This window comes from Vollenhovia emeryi, unplaced genomic scaffold, assembly GCF_000949405.1.
Source record: "Vollenhovia emeryi isolate VEMERY1.0 unplaced genomic scaffold, V.emery_V1.0 DF939199.1, whole genome shotgun sequence".
NCBI lineage: Eukaryota > Metazoa > Arthropoda > Insecta > Hymenoptera > Formicidae > Vollenhovia > Vollenhovia emeryi.
This window is the reverse complement of record NW_011967167.1, coordinates 186,678-203,017: the sequence shown is the minus strand read 5'-3', so window position 1 is coordinate 203,017 and position 16,340 is coordinate 186,678. Positions and strand designations below refer to the sequence as shown.

General features: G+C 38.4%; 2 protein-coding genes across 5 annotated transcripts; both read left to right on the top strand.

Annotated features, from left to right (window-relative positions):
* Positions 1–2,686: 2,686 nt before the first annotated feature.
* Positions 2,687–9,209, top strand: LOC105561828 (globin). 4 transcript variants are annotated; one of them, XM_012012171.1, is made up of 5 exons: positions 2,687–2,930; positions 4,035–4,221; positions 7,698–7,923; positions 8,298–8,468; positions 9,085–9,209. In XM_012012171.1, the coding sequence occupies exons 2-4, from the start codon at positions 4,070–4,072 to the stop codon at positions 8,427–8,429; spliced, it is 510 nt and encodes a 169-aa protein (XP_011867561.1). In that variant the 5' UTR covers positions 2,687–2,930; positions 4,035–4,069; the 3' UTR covers positions 8,430–8,468; positions 9,085–9,209. The 4 variants fall into 4 exon arrangements, 3 of the variants coding, with proteins under 3 accessions (XP_011867561.1, XP_011867560.1, XP_011867559.1); XR_001008928.1 differs by having other exon boundaries at positions 2,689–2,930; positions 8,298–8,502; XM_012012170.1 differs by having other exon boundaries at positions 2,688–2,869; positions 8,298–9,209.
* Positions 9,210–10,735: 1,526 nt separating this feature from the next.
* Positions 10,736–13,856, top strand: LOC105561867. The gene is made up of 3 exons (XM_012012222.1): positions 10,736–10,937; positions 11,973–12,223; positions 12,525–13,856. The coding sequence occupies exons 1-3, from the start codon at positions 10,736–10,738 to the stop codon at positions 12,702–12,704; spliced, it is 633 nt and encodes a 210-aa protein (XP_011867612.1). The 3' UTR covers positions 12,705–13,856.
* The last annotated feature ends 2,484 nt before the right edge of the window (positions 13,857–16,340 follow it).

Below are 16,340 nucleotides of genomic sequence, written 5' to 3'. Positions count from 1 at the left end.
TAAGGACGTCCAGAGGATGTCTTTAAAACGTCTTCAGGAGATCTGTGCTGTCTGGGTCCTGTCGAAAGAAGAGGCGAAATTCGATAGTTTCCGGTAGTTTTCCTTCTGCAATATTGAATAACTTAATTAAGATATACGAAATAAAATCAGCGATCTCGCAATGATATCGATCACCAATTATTCGCAGAGAGCAATCGCGATTTCTTCCCGTACTCGATACGCGAACGCGGCAGAGTTCGAACCGTGCGCAATATCTGTCGGTGACGGTAAAAACCGATTATGGAAGGAGTTTCCTTCCTTCCTGATCTCTGGTCAAAATGACCAGACTGTGTGGCCAGAAGCGACAAAAGGTAGGTCCAATCTGGCCCGACGACGCGGTAAGTGGTCAATATTGGCCACGTTGATGGGGTATGTGATATAATTATATAATTATATAACATATGATGGGGTATAATTATATAATTATATTTAATATTAATACATTGCAGTTATTTACTAGTAAAATGTATGATAAAATTTCAAAAAACTCCCATAAAGGTCTTCAAAATGCCATATTGTCCCACGATGACACGATTTTCGGGGTAAATTTTCAGAAAAAATTCTCTCCGTGTCTAGCGAAACGATCCGTCCTTGAAGCAATTTCCACGTTCGTCGCGAGTGCGGCTGCAGTCAAACTGCCGCTACAAATGCTCCGTAGTATTCTTCTTTTCCTTTCTTTCAGTAAAGATGAAAGAATAAGGAAATGCTTCGAAGCGTTTGATAGCGGCAGCTTGACCGCAGCCTGCATCGCCGCGCGAAAGCGAGTGAGATTGTCGCGCGCGAAGAAGTGTTTCGTCGTAGCACGACATATCGTTTATCGTTTAGCGTAATATATCGTGCGCGATCAGCGTTATGGGACTCTCGCGCTAGCGATCCGCTTCCACGTAGGTGCTCGGCGACCATTGAAGTCGCCCCCGCACATACCGAACTGCTTCCACGAGATGCAATAAGCATGCGATCATCGTCAGCATCAGGTATGTGCGATATCGAGATACCGAAAGTAAAATATTGAAGGAGTTACGAAGTTTTCCTTGAATATCTCGAAAAATATTAGTCAAATAAAAAACGTTTCATACAAAAGCTGTTCGAGTTAAGTAATGAAAGAAATTATACAATAAAATATATAGAATATCTAAACACGTGTTGTTTAAAGTGTTTGTCCTATTTTAAAGATTCCGTACGGAGAGAATTTTCTTTGAAAATTTATCTTGAAAATTATATAATCGTCGGACAACACGGCACTTTGAAGAATTTTATAAGAATTTTTGAAATTTTGCCATACATTTCACACACACACGCACAATTAAAACATTTCAAAAACCTCTTATAAAATTCTTCAAACTGCCATGTTGTCCCACGATTACATAATTTTACTAGTAAAATGTATAATCACTAGTAAAATTGTATATGGTAAAATTCTTATAAAATTGTTCTCAACGCCATATCCCACGATCACAGTGTTTTACTAGTAAAGTGAAAATATTATTAGTGAAATGTATAGTAAAATTTCAAAAAGTTCTCTTGAAGTTCTTCAAACTGCCATGTTGTCCCACGCGATTACATCATTTTCAGGATAACTTTCAAGAGGAAATTCTCTCCGTGCGGAAATATGTAAAATTACTTATTTCATTGTACACAAATTACGCAATAAAATACGTATGAAATTACATACAATACCTAAACGCAAGCGGAGGCGCGCCTTCGAATCGGAAGACGAAACCAAGGGGGTAGCTAAAATGTTGTCCCACCGATTACATGATTTCATTTGATTTCATATGATTTCATATAATTTCGTCTGATTGCAAATAATTTTCTTATGCACGTTTTAAAATAGGCGACGTTGTCAAGAGCTGTTAGATTTCCTCAAAACATTATGTCTTTGATTTTACTAATAAGTATTTGCTTGTAGAAGTAATTTCAATTAAGATTGTAGTATTCGGTTAGGTAGAAAACGTGTTTCCTCGCTTTCCACTTTTCCCGCCAGTCTAACCATGGTCTTGACGAGAAGTAATTTTATATTTGTATCTACTGTTTATTTGTTCTTTTGCGCGCAAAGGTGTATCAATGCCTAACGGCAACTACTTCAGTCTTATTATGAAAAAAATCAAAACACTCTTATAGGTGTACTATGATGTATATATTTGAATATTCACTAAACGAAGTAAATATTTGGGGACAATGAAAATCAGTTGAGAAGATGTTCAAATTTAATGTTTGTTGTCTAACAAGTGAGGAAATTTGAAAATGAAAGCAAAACGATTACATGGAGATTTCGTAAGGATTTTATAATGATTTCATAATGATTTCGGAGACACTGTCCCATGATTACATTAAGTGGTTACCCCCTTGGACGAAACGCAAGCCTCGGGTTACGTACGTTGATCGTCGCTATAAATCGAATTCAATTTGCGCGATTGTTGAAAAGAACGGTTGTATCGCCGCTCGTTCAGCGGCGCGGCGTCACTTCCCGTTACTGTTTAGTCTAGATTCCCGAAGGTAGTGACAAGCCTTACAGAGTTTGTCTTATGTATTGAACGATAATACTGGAAGGAGCAACTACCCCCTCCATAGGATCGAACGGTCAGAGAGAGATTAGTTGAGTCGCGACCGTGTTCAATGGTCTTACGAAAACGTCTCGTGTGTAACGCAATTCCTCCGTCGGGGTATCCTCGGAAGTGGAGTGGGAACGACTTTAAAATAGTTAGATCGGCCGCAGCATTGAGTAGTCGCCGCTTGACCAGTGCAGCACGCGTCGCATGTGACATATCATACTGAATTACAGCGTAATTGATACGATTTCTCGATAAGCGGGCCTCATCGTGTCAGTCCGGTACAGTTGCTCGCGCAGTGCCCACCGGCCGTTCCCGTTTCCTCCTCGCTCACCGCCACTGGTATTAAGCCTAATCTACAGTGCGCTCTCTGCATCTGGAAACATTCCATTTTGCGTGTGCATAGGCAAATCGGAACGCTTAAAAAAAAAATTTGTCGACAACGTACGGTCGTACAATGTACGATTTGTCTACTTGTGCAAATCTTTTAAACGCGTTTATTGACCACGAGATAGAATGTTTCCGGACGCAGGGAGCACATTGTAGATCGGGCTTTAGCCTCAGTTATCTTTCACGCTCCGTCTCTTCATTCACAGGCGGTTTAGATAATCGCGCCACCGAAATCGAGAGAAAAAGAGCGGCTCAATTGACTTCGCGCGCGAACGAGAGAATCGCTCGGCACGAACGTCACTCGATTTCGCCTCGGGTTCCTGCCGCTCCTTTCAATTTTCTCGTTAACGGACACTTTGTCCTGCAATTGTGACCTTCGCGAACGAACAATTTTGTTATTTGATCTAAAAAAAAAGAGGCATACAAAAGTGACCCGCTGCGATAATCCTCTGTTCGTTGACTTCGATGCGTGGTAAAAATAAAGCGCTTCTCTCTTTTAGCAAATGCACAAGTTCAGATTAGTGCCGTTCGTATATCGAAGCAATTTACATATTCAGTGCAACGTTCATTTAAAAAAAATGTAATAACACATTCTCTCGCGTCTTTTCCTGTTACATTTCAATGCTGTGCAGTTTTTTGCTTAAACGCAAGCGCTTTGATAGAGTCGATATTGAAATAAAACTGCACACCGTTTCATCCAAACACCTGTGAATTACTTTTACGTTCACTCGGATTATTAATCGCTCGCGATTAAGATCCGATTTCAACGTTGTTTAGCTTTAAGCTTAGCTTAATTCGTTCTTTGCCTCGTTCTAAAGTAACAGTTGCAAAAAGACAAAGAACGAATTAAACTAAGTTTCAAGTTCAGTGACGTTGGTGAAACCGCGGCCGATTTCAATCGTCAAGTTTCTCGAAAGGACATTGAGGCGCAATCGTGCGTTTAACGCTAATATCGCATGTTCAAGCGTATTTACTCTCGCGACGAGAAGCTGAGTCTCCCATTGAAGATCATTTGCGGAATAATCATCTGATCAACGGTGCAATTGTTTTCCATAGATCAGGCTCTCCATTCTCGCACGGCGAAGCGAACAATGGCGTTGTTCCGTGGCCTGTTCGATTTCTTTAACGACAATAAAGTAGATGAGAAGCTCGGTCTCACTGAGAAGCAAAAGAGGCTGGTGCAGAACACATGGGCGATCGTTCGAAAGGACGAGGTGTCGGTCGGCGTATCCCTTCTAATGACGTAAGTAAACTGCGAATTCTCTTCATCCGCTTACTTTCCGCCAAATCGGTACTCGTAGAGATGTAAAAGACCGAGTTTGTTTTTAATAGAATAAGAAACTGACGGCGTTTTTCGATGGCAGAACTGGTGCGCGCTGAGTGCACGCTAAGGTTTGTTCAATCTTGTATTTAAGGATTAAGTTAGTACACATTTTACTAGTGAAAAGTATACCAACTTTTACTAGTAAAATGTATGGTAAAATTTCAAAAAACTCCCATAAAATTCTTTGAAATGCCGTGTTGTCCCACAATTACAATATTTTCAGGATAAATTTTAAAAGAAAAATCTCTGCGAGTATGAACAGGCCTTGGTGTGCACTCATTGTCAGTGCGCGCCAATTTTGCCAATGAAAAATACTATAAGTAAAAAAAAAATTTTGGGGAAAAATCTATTTTTTGTAATTTTAAAAGACAGTGTTAATTTTCATAAAGACTAATAAAAGCTTTCTCCAGCATAATTAGGCCGTTGTTATTTTGTAGACCAAAAAATGAGAATAACGCAGAACATAGAATTTGGATATCTAATTTTAATAAATTTGACCCTGATTTTTCAAAGCCGTAGTTAATAAGCCATAGTCAATTAATATATAAAAATTAGATTTTTCCCATAAGTTTTCGAAACTGGATTATAAGAAATGAGGTAAAAGGCTCATTTTTGGGGGAGGAACCGCTTTTTACTAATTCTTTTCCACAGTTTTTAGTTACTTACTTACACTCCCAGCGAGAAATGACTCGTTAATCGATGTCGAAACGACATTGACACCACTCGACATCGTTTCGACGAATCACTTCTCACTGGGCTCTTTCAATCTATAGGCACACACTTGCAATTTCGAAGTACCAACGAAGGGTGTGATCGCGCCGGTAAACAATAAATAAACGCGTGAATAATGACGTTCCTTAATGCAAGATCGTGAATAAGAAACGCGACGGTGGCGATGCGAAATTCTCGTGACGCGACCGTAGCTTCCTCGCGCCGAGGAACTTCCGCATTCTAACAAGCCATTCATTTATTTAATGAATCGCCGATGCGTATCTGGTGCATGGTAAAAGAACCATGTCACGTACCGCGGGCCTCGTCGCGATTACCCTCACGTTTCGTCGGAACCATTCGCGTTTGTCAATGCGCGCCGCGTTGCGATGCCACGACGCAGAAGATGCGGCGGAACGCGCGTCGTGAAAATTTCAACGCCGCTTTCATTATCGCGTATGATACCGCGACAAATTATTGCGACACCGGATAGCTGTTTACAGCTTAATGTTGTGTCGCCGGCATACCGAGGCAGTTGGTGCCGCAAATAGAACTTTGTAACTTTTGTAACCTCGCGAGAGATGTTCGCATATTACACTTTCGCGCTGTGCGCTTCTTTCGAATGGCCTGATACAAGTTTTAAACTCTCCGCTGATAATTCACAGGTCTACAAATGTTCAACAATTTCATGTTAATGGAATGAAACCAAGTGCACTTTATGTAATTTTAGTCGCTGAATCCGAATCTGGCCTCCGTTTTCTCCCATCACGTTAGAATTTTTAGATATGACCCATTTTTGGTCTTAAGCAAAAAGAAAGGGAAAAATTCAAGTTTGTCCCTAGGCATTTTGCAACTGATAGAGTAAAGGGTATCATAACACATGTTTTCTACTCAGTTTTTCATGCTGATTTCAAGAATGATCGGAAATTTTCAATCACGTTCCGTTTTGAAGACATTAGCGGTAAAGTTGGAAATACGGTGTTTTCAGATGTTTCACATTACTTCTTCCTTTTATAAGGAATATTATCTGTTATTGAGGTTGACTAGAGCTTGTCGCTGTTTATTTACTCTTCGTTCAATTTCGTTGACTCACCTGACCGTTAACAATCCGAGCTCGCGAGAAACGGTCTCAATCGAGCGAAAGTCGTCAACCTGTGTTTATCTTACTCACGGTCGCGAAAGCAGCACTCGTACACACAGAAAAATATTATTGTACAGTCAAGAAAAGTAATTACTCGGTCTATTTTATTCCGTTTAAGTAATAGTTTGCTTTAACAAAGAATATTTTCTTAATAATAGTTTTAAGATGTACTTGTTACTAGTCTTAGAAAGCTTGCCATCTTATACTCAAAGAAAGAATTTATTCTTCTTTGAAGAAAATTATAAAACTTATTGAATGAAAGAATATGCTTCTTTTAATAAAATCAGAAGGAAATTGTTTTGCTTCAAATAATTCTATGTATTCTTGTTTGAAATACTAGACTTACATAAGAACCAGAATATGTTTTGAGGAAATATAACACTTGCGACGACATTATGATAGATTTGCGGATATATAAACTTATCAAATACTTGGAACAAATAATCTTTACTTGCAGGTAGTATATATTTTTCTGTGTGTATCACTTTTCATTTTTTTGTGCTTTTTGTTAATTAAATATACCGCTGAAATAAGTAGTATTTTTCCGTTTTTTGCTCAAGATAAAAAATGGGTCATATCTAAAAATTCTGACGTGATGGGAGAAAACCGAGGCCAGATTCGAATTCGGCGACCAAAATTACATAAAGTGCACTTGGTTTCATTCCATTAACATGACCCTTGTAGACCTGTGTATAATCGTTCACCCTCGGAAAGGATTTCTGTTACTGAGACCAAAAATATTCTTGACGCATTTATATTTCTCACAACCTCATTTGGCATAAAAATAAGACAATATCAAAATAAAATCAATAATTCTTATTCTCACCTATCGAATTAAAAAAGATTGACTTACTGTATTGAGACAAGAATAACTTATATAAATGTAAGTTTATATATTCTTGCGTTTAGAATAAATGTTCCCTCCATTTTACACGCACGAAGTTGGCACTGCGATATTCGAAAAAAAACGATACATACTATCATTTTATTCTAGATTTTAGAATTTTTTATTTAAGATTAAAACATTCCTTTCTCTATAATAAATATGATTGGCGCTATATCGATCCTATTTTATGATACATTCAAGTGTAATAGCATTGGATCCGGAAATTTTTCTGTGGGTGTTCTCTCTAAATTTTCTGGAGTGGACTCTCACTCTTTTGAAGCTGACAAACTCACTGTAATATAATAAAGCTGCGTGCAAAAATATTAATGTCGCTAGACCGACTAATAATAATGTAATCAGGTCTATAGAATTTGGATTGGAGTAGTTATAAGTTATTTTTTTTATATTAAAACGTATGAAGAAGAATCATACACTTGTAGCGAAATTCACTTAAGTTGATCATTTAAATGTTAACAGGAATCACACGTTCTCATTATTATTATTTATTACTTTACAGTCAATGCATGACATAAAAAGATTTCTCCACTTTTTCATCTTTAAAGCATAATTTAATACGATTTTAACAACGAACCGCTCCCCGCTTTCTCGAAGCTGTTCATTTCTCGACTTTGAAACGTAATCCGAACTTGTTCTTTGTAGCTATTTCAAGCAATTCCCAGAAGCGCAAAACGAATTCAAGTCGTTCAAGCATATCCCTCTCGACGAACTGCCGAGAAATAAAAGGTTTCAAGCGCACTGTGCTAATATCATAGCGACACTTGGGAAGCTGCTTGAACAAATGAACGATCCAGAATTAATGGAAGCGAGCTTGATCAATTTTACGGAGAAACATAAGAACCGCGGGCAAACGCGGCAGCAATTCGAGGTAAATGCCTATTGTCTTCTACATTCGACGATACAACAGCGATATATCTTGTATCTAAATTTTTTCCCATAAACCCGCTTCCCATCGTCTCTTCGTACAAACTGATTTGTACCTTAGATACAAAGGTCTTGCATCTAGAGCCTGAAAGTATCTGGATAAAAATATATGTTTCGATAAATCGCTGTATGTTCGAACTAAAGAAATACTGCCGACTAAACGTATTCGGTCATTTCAATAACTTTGTTTTCTCAGTGTAGTTACTCGTATCGTGTCTATCCTGACATTTCTGCCAGCTTGACATTTGCTCCACCGTGTGTTTTTAATATACGCCCCTTTCTTACAATATATAATAGTTGAAACAAATTACCTTTCAGAATTTGAAACAAATAATTTTAGAGGCCCTCCCTTCCCTATTCGGGAAGCAATACACGCCAGATGCGCAGCAAGCTTGGAAGCAAACGCTGGACGTGATCTTTGCGAAAATCTATCAAGTTTATGCAAATTAAAATAAGACGCGCACAATGCTTGAATTATATAACTGGCGAGTATGTGGCATGTATTATACAGGGTGAGGAAAAAGTACGGAAACCCTCAAATTTTTCAAACACTATGCATTTTAGAAACAAATTTTTCAGACAAAAGTTATATAGTTTCAAGGGGTACATAAGATAGTATTATTGGTTTGACCTTGGATAGTCGTTTGAAGGTTACATGAAGGTAATCTTGAATTTTTTAAACAAAAACCTGCATGGAGGCAGAAAAACCTGAAAAATTAATAGAAAAAGATGATATAATCAGAAACGGAGGTTTAAAAATTCAAGATGACCTTCATGTAACCTTCAAACGACTATCCAAGGTCAAACCAATGATACCATCTTATGTCACTCTTGAAACTATACAACTTTTGTCTTAAACATTTGTTTCTGAAATGCATAGTTTTCAAATACTTTAAGGGTTTCCATACTTTTTCCTCACCCTGTATATCGCTTTTTTCTGAAGATAACATTTATCGAAAAGTTAGTCGATCGCCCGATAGCGATGTGCTCTTCGCAAGATGATATAGTATTTACGAAACTTATATCACTAACTTTTTGTGCTACGAAAATTTTACTGCTGTATGCAATTATTATATAATATATTGATTGATATTTTTTTTTTTAGAAACGTGACTAATGAATATGATGCAGCGTGATGCAATATTATGAAATTTGTACATATTTTATATTTATATGCCAATAAATATATTGTGTTAGATTAATACAAAAGCAATGTCCTTAAATTTTATATATAATAAAACTAAGAGACTGAAATTTTCTAAAAATTGAGAAATGTTTTTCTCGAAATCGAAAAAAACATTAAATCTTGTGGTTACAATGTTTGACGTCGATGTTTGCGTTCGACTTTATTAATAAATTTATTTCACTTTAATCTATTATAATATTAAATATAACATTTAATTTAAATAAACATTTTAGTATGGCTCGTATGTGTTAAACACAAATTTCAAAGAATTTAAAGGACTCAGAGCCGTGACAGGGTGGCAGTGTCTAAATATTCTATTCTAAGTTTATTGCGAAAAAATATATCATCTAACCCTGGCCGAGGTGATATTTTTTCGCAATAAACTTAGAATAGAATATTTAGACACTGCCACCCTGTCACGGCTCTGAGTCCTTTAAATTCTTTGAAATTTGTGTTTAAATAAACATATCATTATATTATTAAATATCGTAATGTATAATTTTATATTATATTAACATTTTTTTCTTCCGACTTTCTGCAGTCGCAGTTTAGAAGCTCCATCTTTTATCTCACGTTGCGCAACGCCAAGATGTGACGTTAGCCAGGTATGCGCGATTTGTGTGATATTTCAATTCGTTTCACGTATTCGTTATGTATTGCGATTCGCCTAACCGTGAAATGTCAATTGCTCGCCCCTGACACTTTCCACTAGCATTTACCGATACGACCGGGCAAGATGGTACGGAGAGAGAAAGCATTTCAAGAGACGAGGAATGAATAATACCAGCGCGAGCATCCACGACATTTTGTTAGGTGAGTCGAATGACGGTTTCCGGAGCAACGACATTCGTGGCCGGCACGATGCATTTTAGGACGCCGACCGGTCTCCCTGTCCCTGTACGTCGCCGGAGGGATCGTAGTCGCGATTATAATTTGCACTTGCTGCTGCACCCTGTTCGTGAGAAACAAGTGCGCGAGGCTCTTCAACAAGCTGACGGGGAGGCGGAGAAAAGAGTCAGTATGAGGCAACTGCGTTATCTCACGGTGTGATTCCGAGATTCGGTGCACGGAGGGAGTTTTGTCTGAAAATTTATCCGGAAAATCACGCAATCGTGACTTCCCAGGGTAAACTTTACAAGAAAATTCTCTCCGTGTAGAATATAAAATGTAAGAGAGCGAGGTGTCCGCGAAATGCGTTTAGAAAGGATTTCGCCTCCGAAGTCGAGGAGGGACGAAGGAAGCTGCGGAAAAAGAGGAAGAGGGCAGTGTCGCCGGAATTGACGCATATCGCGACGGAGGTCATCGCGCCGATCGTCCCCAAGGAAGCGGAGAGATTGGAGAACGCGCCGTCGCCGACCGCCTGTTACAAATGTTACAGGAAGAAGAAAGGGGGACGGAGAGCGAAGAGGCAGACGCGATGAGAGCGAGGGGAGGGTCGATCGATAACGAGCGGAGGGATGGGACGTCTTTTCGAATTAAGAAAAAATAAAAGCACACGAGAGTGATGGTCTTTTGTCTCTGCGTGATTCTCTCTCCTTTTTTCCCCGCGACGTCGCGTTTGGCGGAAAAAATGCGATCTTGGACGATCGTTTTTATCCGCGCGCTCGCGATCAGCGCGACGATTTTTATCCGGAGAGTCCGCGGCACGATAGACGTGAACCTGAGCGAATTGGAGTATCTCGCGGCTCGGCTGGACCCGTTCGAATGCAGACGATTGGTCGCCGCGCTTCATTACACGACCTACGACTTGCCGAGAAACCTGGCCGCGGCAGGTCAGCCCAATCCTCCCACACACACTCTCTCAGAAAGGATTTTCAATAGCGCGACAAAAATGTTCTTGACGTATTTATCTAGCGAGAAATGACTCGTCGATCGACGTCGTAACGCTGTCGAATCATTTCTCAAGGCCTGTGTCCACGATGCTAGAACTTGGTCCAGGTTCTACCCAGCGAGAAATGACTCAATCGATGTCGAAACGATGCTGAATCAACATCGTCACCGTCGAATTGATATCGAATCAACGTCGAATTCGACAGTGTCGATGTCGATTCGACATCGTTTCGACGAATCATTTCTCACTGGGATTGGGCCAATGTTTAGCCAATGCACTGTGCTACAGAGTAGACGCATTGACCAAACATTGGTTAAACATTGGTTGTATTAGGCCAATGTTTAGCCAATGCTACTAGAGTAGAAGCAGTAGCGACTACCCTCCCTAGTAGCACAGTGCATTAGCCAAACATTGTGGTTTAACATTGGCCCAATACAACCAAATATTGGGCTACTTATAGGACTAGTAGCACAGTGCATTGGATCAAACATTGGTTAAACATTGGTCCAACATTTGGTTGTATTGGGCCAATGCTACTAGAGTAGAAGCAGTGGCGACGACCCTAGTAGCACAGTGCATTGACCAAACATTGGCTAAACATTGGTACACTATTTGATTGTATTGGGCCAATGTGTAGCCAGTGCACTGTGCTATTAGCGTACTCATTGAGCCAAATATGACTCATCGAGTCTCTACGAATTTAACAGTGTATATAAACTCTAAGATTACATGTTCTTGCGTTTAGAATGAATCTTTTCTCGTGGCGTTATCTTTTCTCACGCGCCAATATTTTATTCTAGATTTACGAATGTTGCACTTCAGATTAATATACGATCCGCAATATCTATTGGATCTGGAAATCTTTTCTGCGGGTACAAACTTAAATCGCATCCGACCCCCGCTAATCAATTGCCTCGTTAATTCGATTTATTCGCGAACAATCCAACTAACGCTTAGCTATTCTCGCGAATAAAAGAACGCAAGGTGGACGAGGAGATCCCGTGTCTGCGTCAACTGCTCCATTGGAACAGCTCCCCCGCGGAGGGTCGGGGCAAGACGCACGCGGCGATTATACATCGGCTCCGACAGCTAAATCGCAACGATCTAGCCGACTGGCTCGGTAGAACCGCATTCAAACAGTTGGGAAAGGATCTGGACGACGCTATCACGCTGTCCTTCGACGAGCTCGCCAAGGAAGAGATGGAAACCAGCACGTCGGCATTCCACGTTGCTAATTATACTCAGGGCTGCGCAAAACACGATCGAAACATCCTTTACATATGAAATGCATAAAGAGCCGTAAAACGGTAAAATTTTAAGCGGCGTGGAAGACAGTGTCTGAGCGTCGAAACGATTTGGACAGCGCGCATTTACCTAAATGTTCCTAACGCGTTCATTACCTCCTCAATGTAGCTGAAGAATCGGAGATGTGCACTATAGATAAAGCACATTGCCCAGCTCTGATTATAATTCGAGTTTTTTTTACCTGATTTGTTCGTACAGTTCCCTTTTTGCCTGAATAATGCAGGAAGCGTTCGTCGTTTACAGTTTGTTTGCGACTACCGAGCCTGTTACCTGGACTCGAGAGGAGGACCCGTGGTTGCCAATCGATACAATTCTCATGGCTCTTGTGCTTGGATTGTTAGGAGCGTTGTTAGTTTTAATTGCGGCAATTATCGCGCATGCCGTCAAGCGCAATAAAAATTAAAAACCGCGTATATGTTTCTCCTTTCTCTCTCGCAGTTGATATAAACCTACTCTTTTGTTGACGCAAATCAAAGCGTGTTACGAAATTATAAATAATGTTTTATTTTAACTTGAAGAAAAAGGAAAACAATCTTGGTATCTTCTAGAAGATGGACGGTGGGTACAGTAGAATTGTTTTTGCCACAATATATAAATCTCTTAAAGCAAAACATTTTTCTCTTTAATAACTTCCATTTAAGGCATTTAAAAAAGAAGTTATAATATATGGTATGAGCAACTTAATTACCTTATATTCTTATGTAAAACTTTTCAAGTACAACGCGAGTATTTACATGAAAAATGTCGTATACAATAAAGCCGCGGCATATAAATCTTCGATGGAACTGCTTCCGCAAACGGCGAAGCCGTCTTTACCTGTGTGTAACTCTTGTTTTAAAACATTGCGGAACCACATTTAAATCTTATGTTAGTCGTTTTTAGCTAATTATGGTTATGGAAATGATTCATGCGCACAAATACAGAGTGGTATGTACACGTGGTATTGAATCGTAATAAAACGCCACTCTGTAATAACATAAATAATAATTGCGCGGGACAATGACCATGGCAATTATCATTACAATGACAGTGACAATGGTAGTGATAACAATGACAATAATAACAACGGTATGATATTAAGCGCGCAACGATAATGATGTTATATTAATAATAGCGATAATCGAGCGTAAACTTTCTTATGACTTATGACTTCGAGACGTAATGTTGCGATTGAATAATTAATCTAACTCGCAGTACCATGCATCTATATGAATGTTACGATAGTTACATAATAAATCAATTGCATTCGATTTGTCGCAAATGTACAGTTAACAAATTTTAACATAATCTGTTAGCTTGATTAGTCTGTTTAGTTCTATTGTAATGCTTCGTCTTTGTACAATATTATTTTACGTAAACAATGTAAGCGAAACTTGACCAGTATATGTGTGTAATATTACATTATAGAAACACGTGTAAGGACGGATTGGATCTTTTGTGCCTAATGATATCATCGCGTGAAATTTATGCACCTACTCTTTTGCCCTTGGAAAAATTTGTTTTAAATGAAATTAAAGTTTTTAAAAGTAATCTTTCAATTTTAAGAGTTTACTTAAGAAATTTTAGAGTAAGTTTGGGCGCTTAAAAAAACGTAATTTTTAGATAGCCAAGCCTGTTGAAGTTCCCGCTTTCTCGTAAGAAGAAAACTGCACGCGGTATTATAAATTATATCACACACTTTTCACAATTCTTAAAGGTGTCCTTTAAATCCTTAAAGTAAGTTTTAAGTTTACCTTAAATAAAAGTTTACAGCGTCCAAATTTACTTTTCGTATTTCTTAGTCTTCTAAAGTAAAATTTTAAGGTTTTCTAAGGTATATTTTCTCCAAGGGTGAGCCCAGCGCAGATTACGTAGTGTCACTGTTCGCCTTAAAAGTCGCTATTCTTTGTGTTCTTTTTCGCAACGTATCCCTTGCAATCCTAATGTCTTAGTAGCCTTTGCGATGATTCTAAAGCTACTTCTTAGCATCGGTATTATTAAATTGATTAGCAATTTAATTACGTGAAATTTTAGAGCTACTTTATTTAGGACCGAAAAATGTACATAAGTGCCGTAATATCATAGGCACAAAAGATCCCACCCGACCGTACAAGGCTTATTTCTATCTATTATATTTCTACTGATTCAGTGGCAACCAACAATTTTTGAAGCAGAGAAGGGTAAAATTGTAATAAATCTCTTGGTAATCATCAAATGTAATTTAATGAACTTTACATTTGTTAATTACGTTTGTAGTTGCTAGTTGATCAACAAACAATTATTACTTATGTGTATTGCTTGCAGCTAAAAGTATAATTGGTAAACGATGATCGGCGAATGTAGTTATTGCGGGTGGTTAAAATACCAATTGGCAAATGCATCGACACGTTTGTCTCTATACATAATTCGCGGACGGAGAAGTGTGAGTGGAATATACGTTGCAACAGATGACATTAGCAGGGTAAAACATAAAAATAATGTGTTATTAATTTAATGCAGTAACAATAATAGTAATAATGTAATAATAATAATAACAGTAATAATAATCTTTCAAAAAATTTTAAAATAATAGAATATTAATCGAAATAAAATATTAAAAAGATAATATCTCTAATAACCATGTAACAATGGTACCATATAGGAATGATAGTTGTATAGTAGTTATAGTAATAGGAATAATAGTAGGAGTGATAGTTGCAGTAATAATAGTGTAGCGATATAGTAACAGAGTAGTATTAGTAATAGGAATAAGGTAATAGTAGTTTTTAACTAGCATGATAATATCTTGCGCTAAGTCGGTAATGTTGATAAAAGAATAAATTAATGAAAATTTAACGATCGACAGTAAACTCACAACGTGAATTTGCACAACCGTTCTTTTCGGTACACTTGATGTGCCGTACGATATAAATATTTTCTGAATATGTTCTCTTTCTCTCTCTCTCTTTCTCTCACTCTCTCTCACTCTGTCTCTTTCTCTCTCGGTTATATTCTATATGTACAACGAGACGCACGTTCTACCTGAACACGTTATTTACTTAGATATTTGGGGAAGTACATTAAGGGCTTTCGGCCCTGGATAAGAAAATAGACTAACAAGAATTTTACTACGTGTCTCATTTTCAATTCTTGAGTTTAAAGGGAGTGAGAATCGAGCGATTTCAATAGTGAATCAAACTTCATGGATTCAATCACGCGATAGAAGATTATTCTCAGCCTACTTCGGACGAATATCGCTTTAACGGATCTCACAAGAGGCACTCACGAAGTGCCACGTCGGATATGGGGAAGTGCTTATATATTTTTCAAAAGTACTCATCGAGACAAGTTCAACGGTATATAAATTATTGCCGTCTGGAATGAAATTGAGGGCAAAAGGAGACTCAGCTTTAGGCAAAATTAAAATCTATTCACGATACTGAATTATACCAAATATGATCTGGCGCAAACTATCCCCAAAGAGATTCCCAGGATCCACCGGAAATCGATTTCCTTGTCTCAATGTTAATCACTGCGAACTATCTCTGAACAGACGCATCCAGCAGGAAAGTGTAGATTATTTTAAAAACTGACTAAAACAGAATACATTTTTTAGTAGAACATTACGTCCTAGAGATTTAACCAATCCACTTCCACTCCACTTCCACTTCTAAAAAAGGCATGTAAGTCGATTAGTCGCATATCTCGAAGTATTGTTGCCGCTTTTTCGCGATGCTGATTGGCTGTCTCGCTTGTGCGATACGACATACTTCAATCGTGTTATTTGCAGCTGTCAAACCATGCGAATTTTTAGAGAGAGCAAATGGCGCGCGCAAAGCGCGCGCTTATCCCTTACCAAAAAAGAGATGTTACCAGCGCGAATGTCGTTAATATCGAACAGTTAAGGCCCTTCTCCGCGATGCCGATTGATTTTCTCGAAACGCGATGTGCTTCACTTCTCTTTTAGGTTTCAGAGTAAATGAAGGTTTACAATTTAGAAATACTAGACATGAGAGAACGTGCGCTTCGCGCGCGCTGTTTATGGTCAAGCATTATGTATTTTTAAGAATTTGTACACACA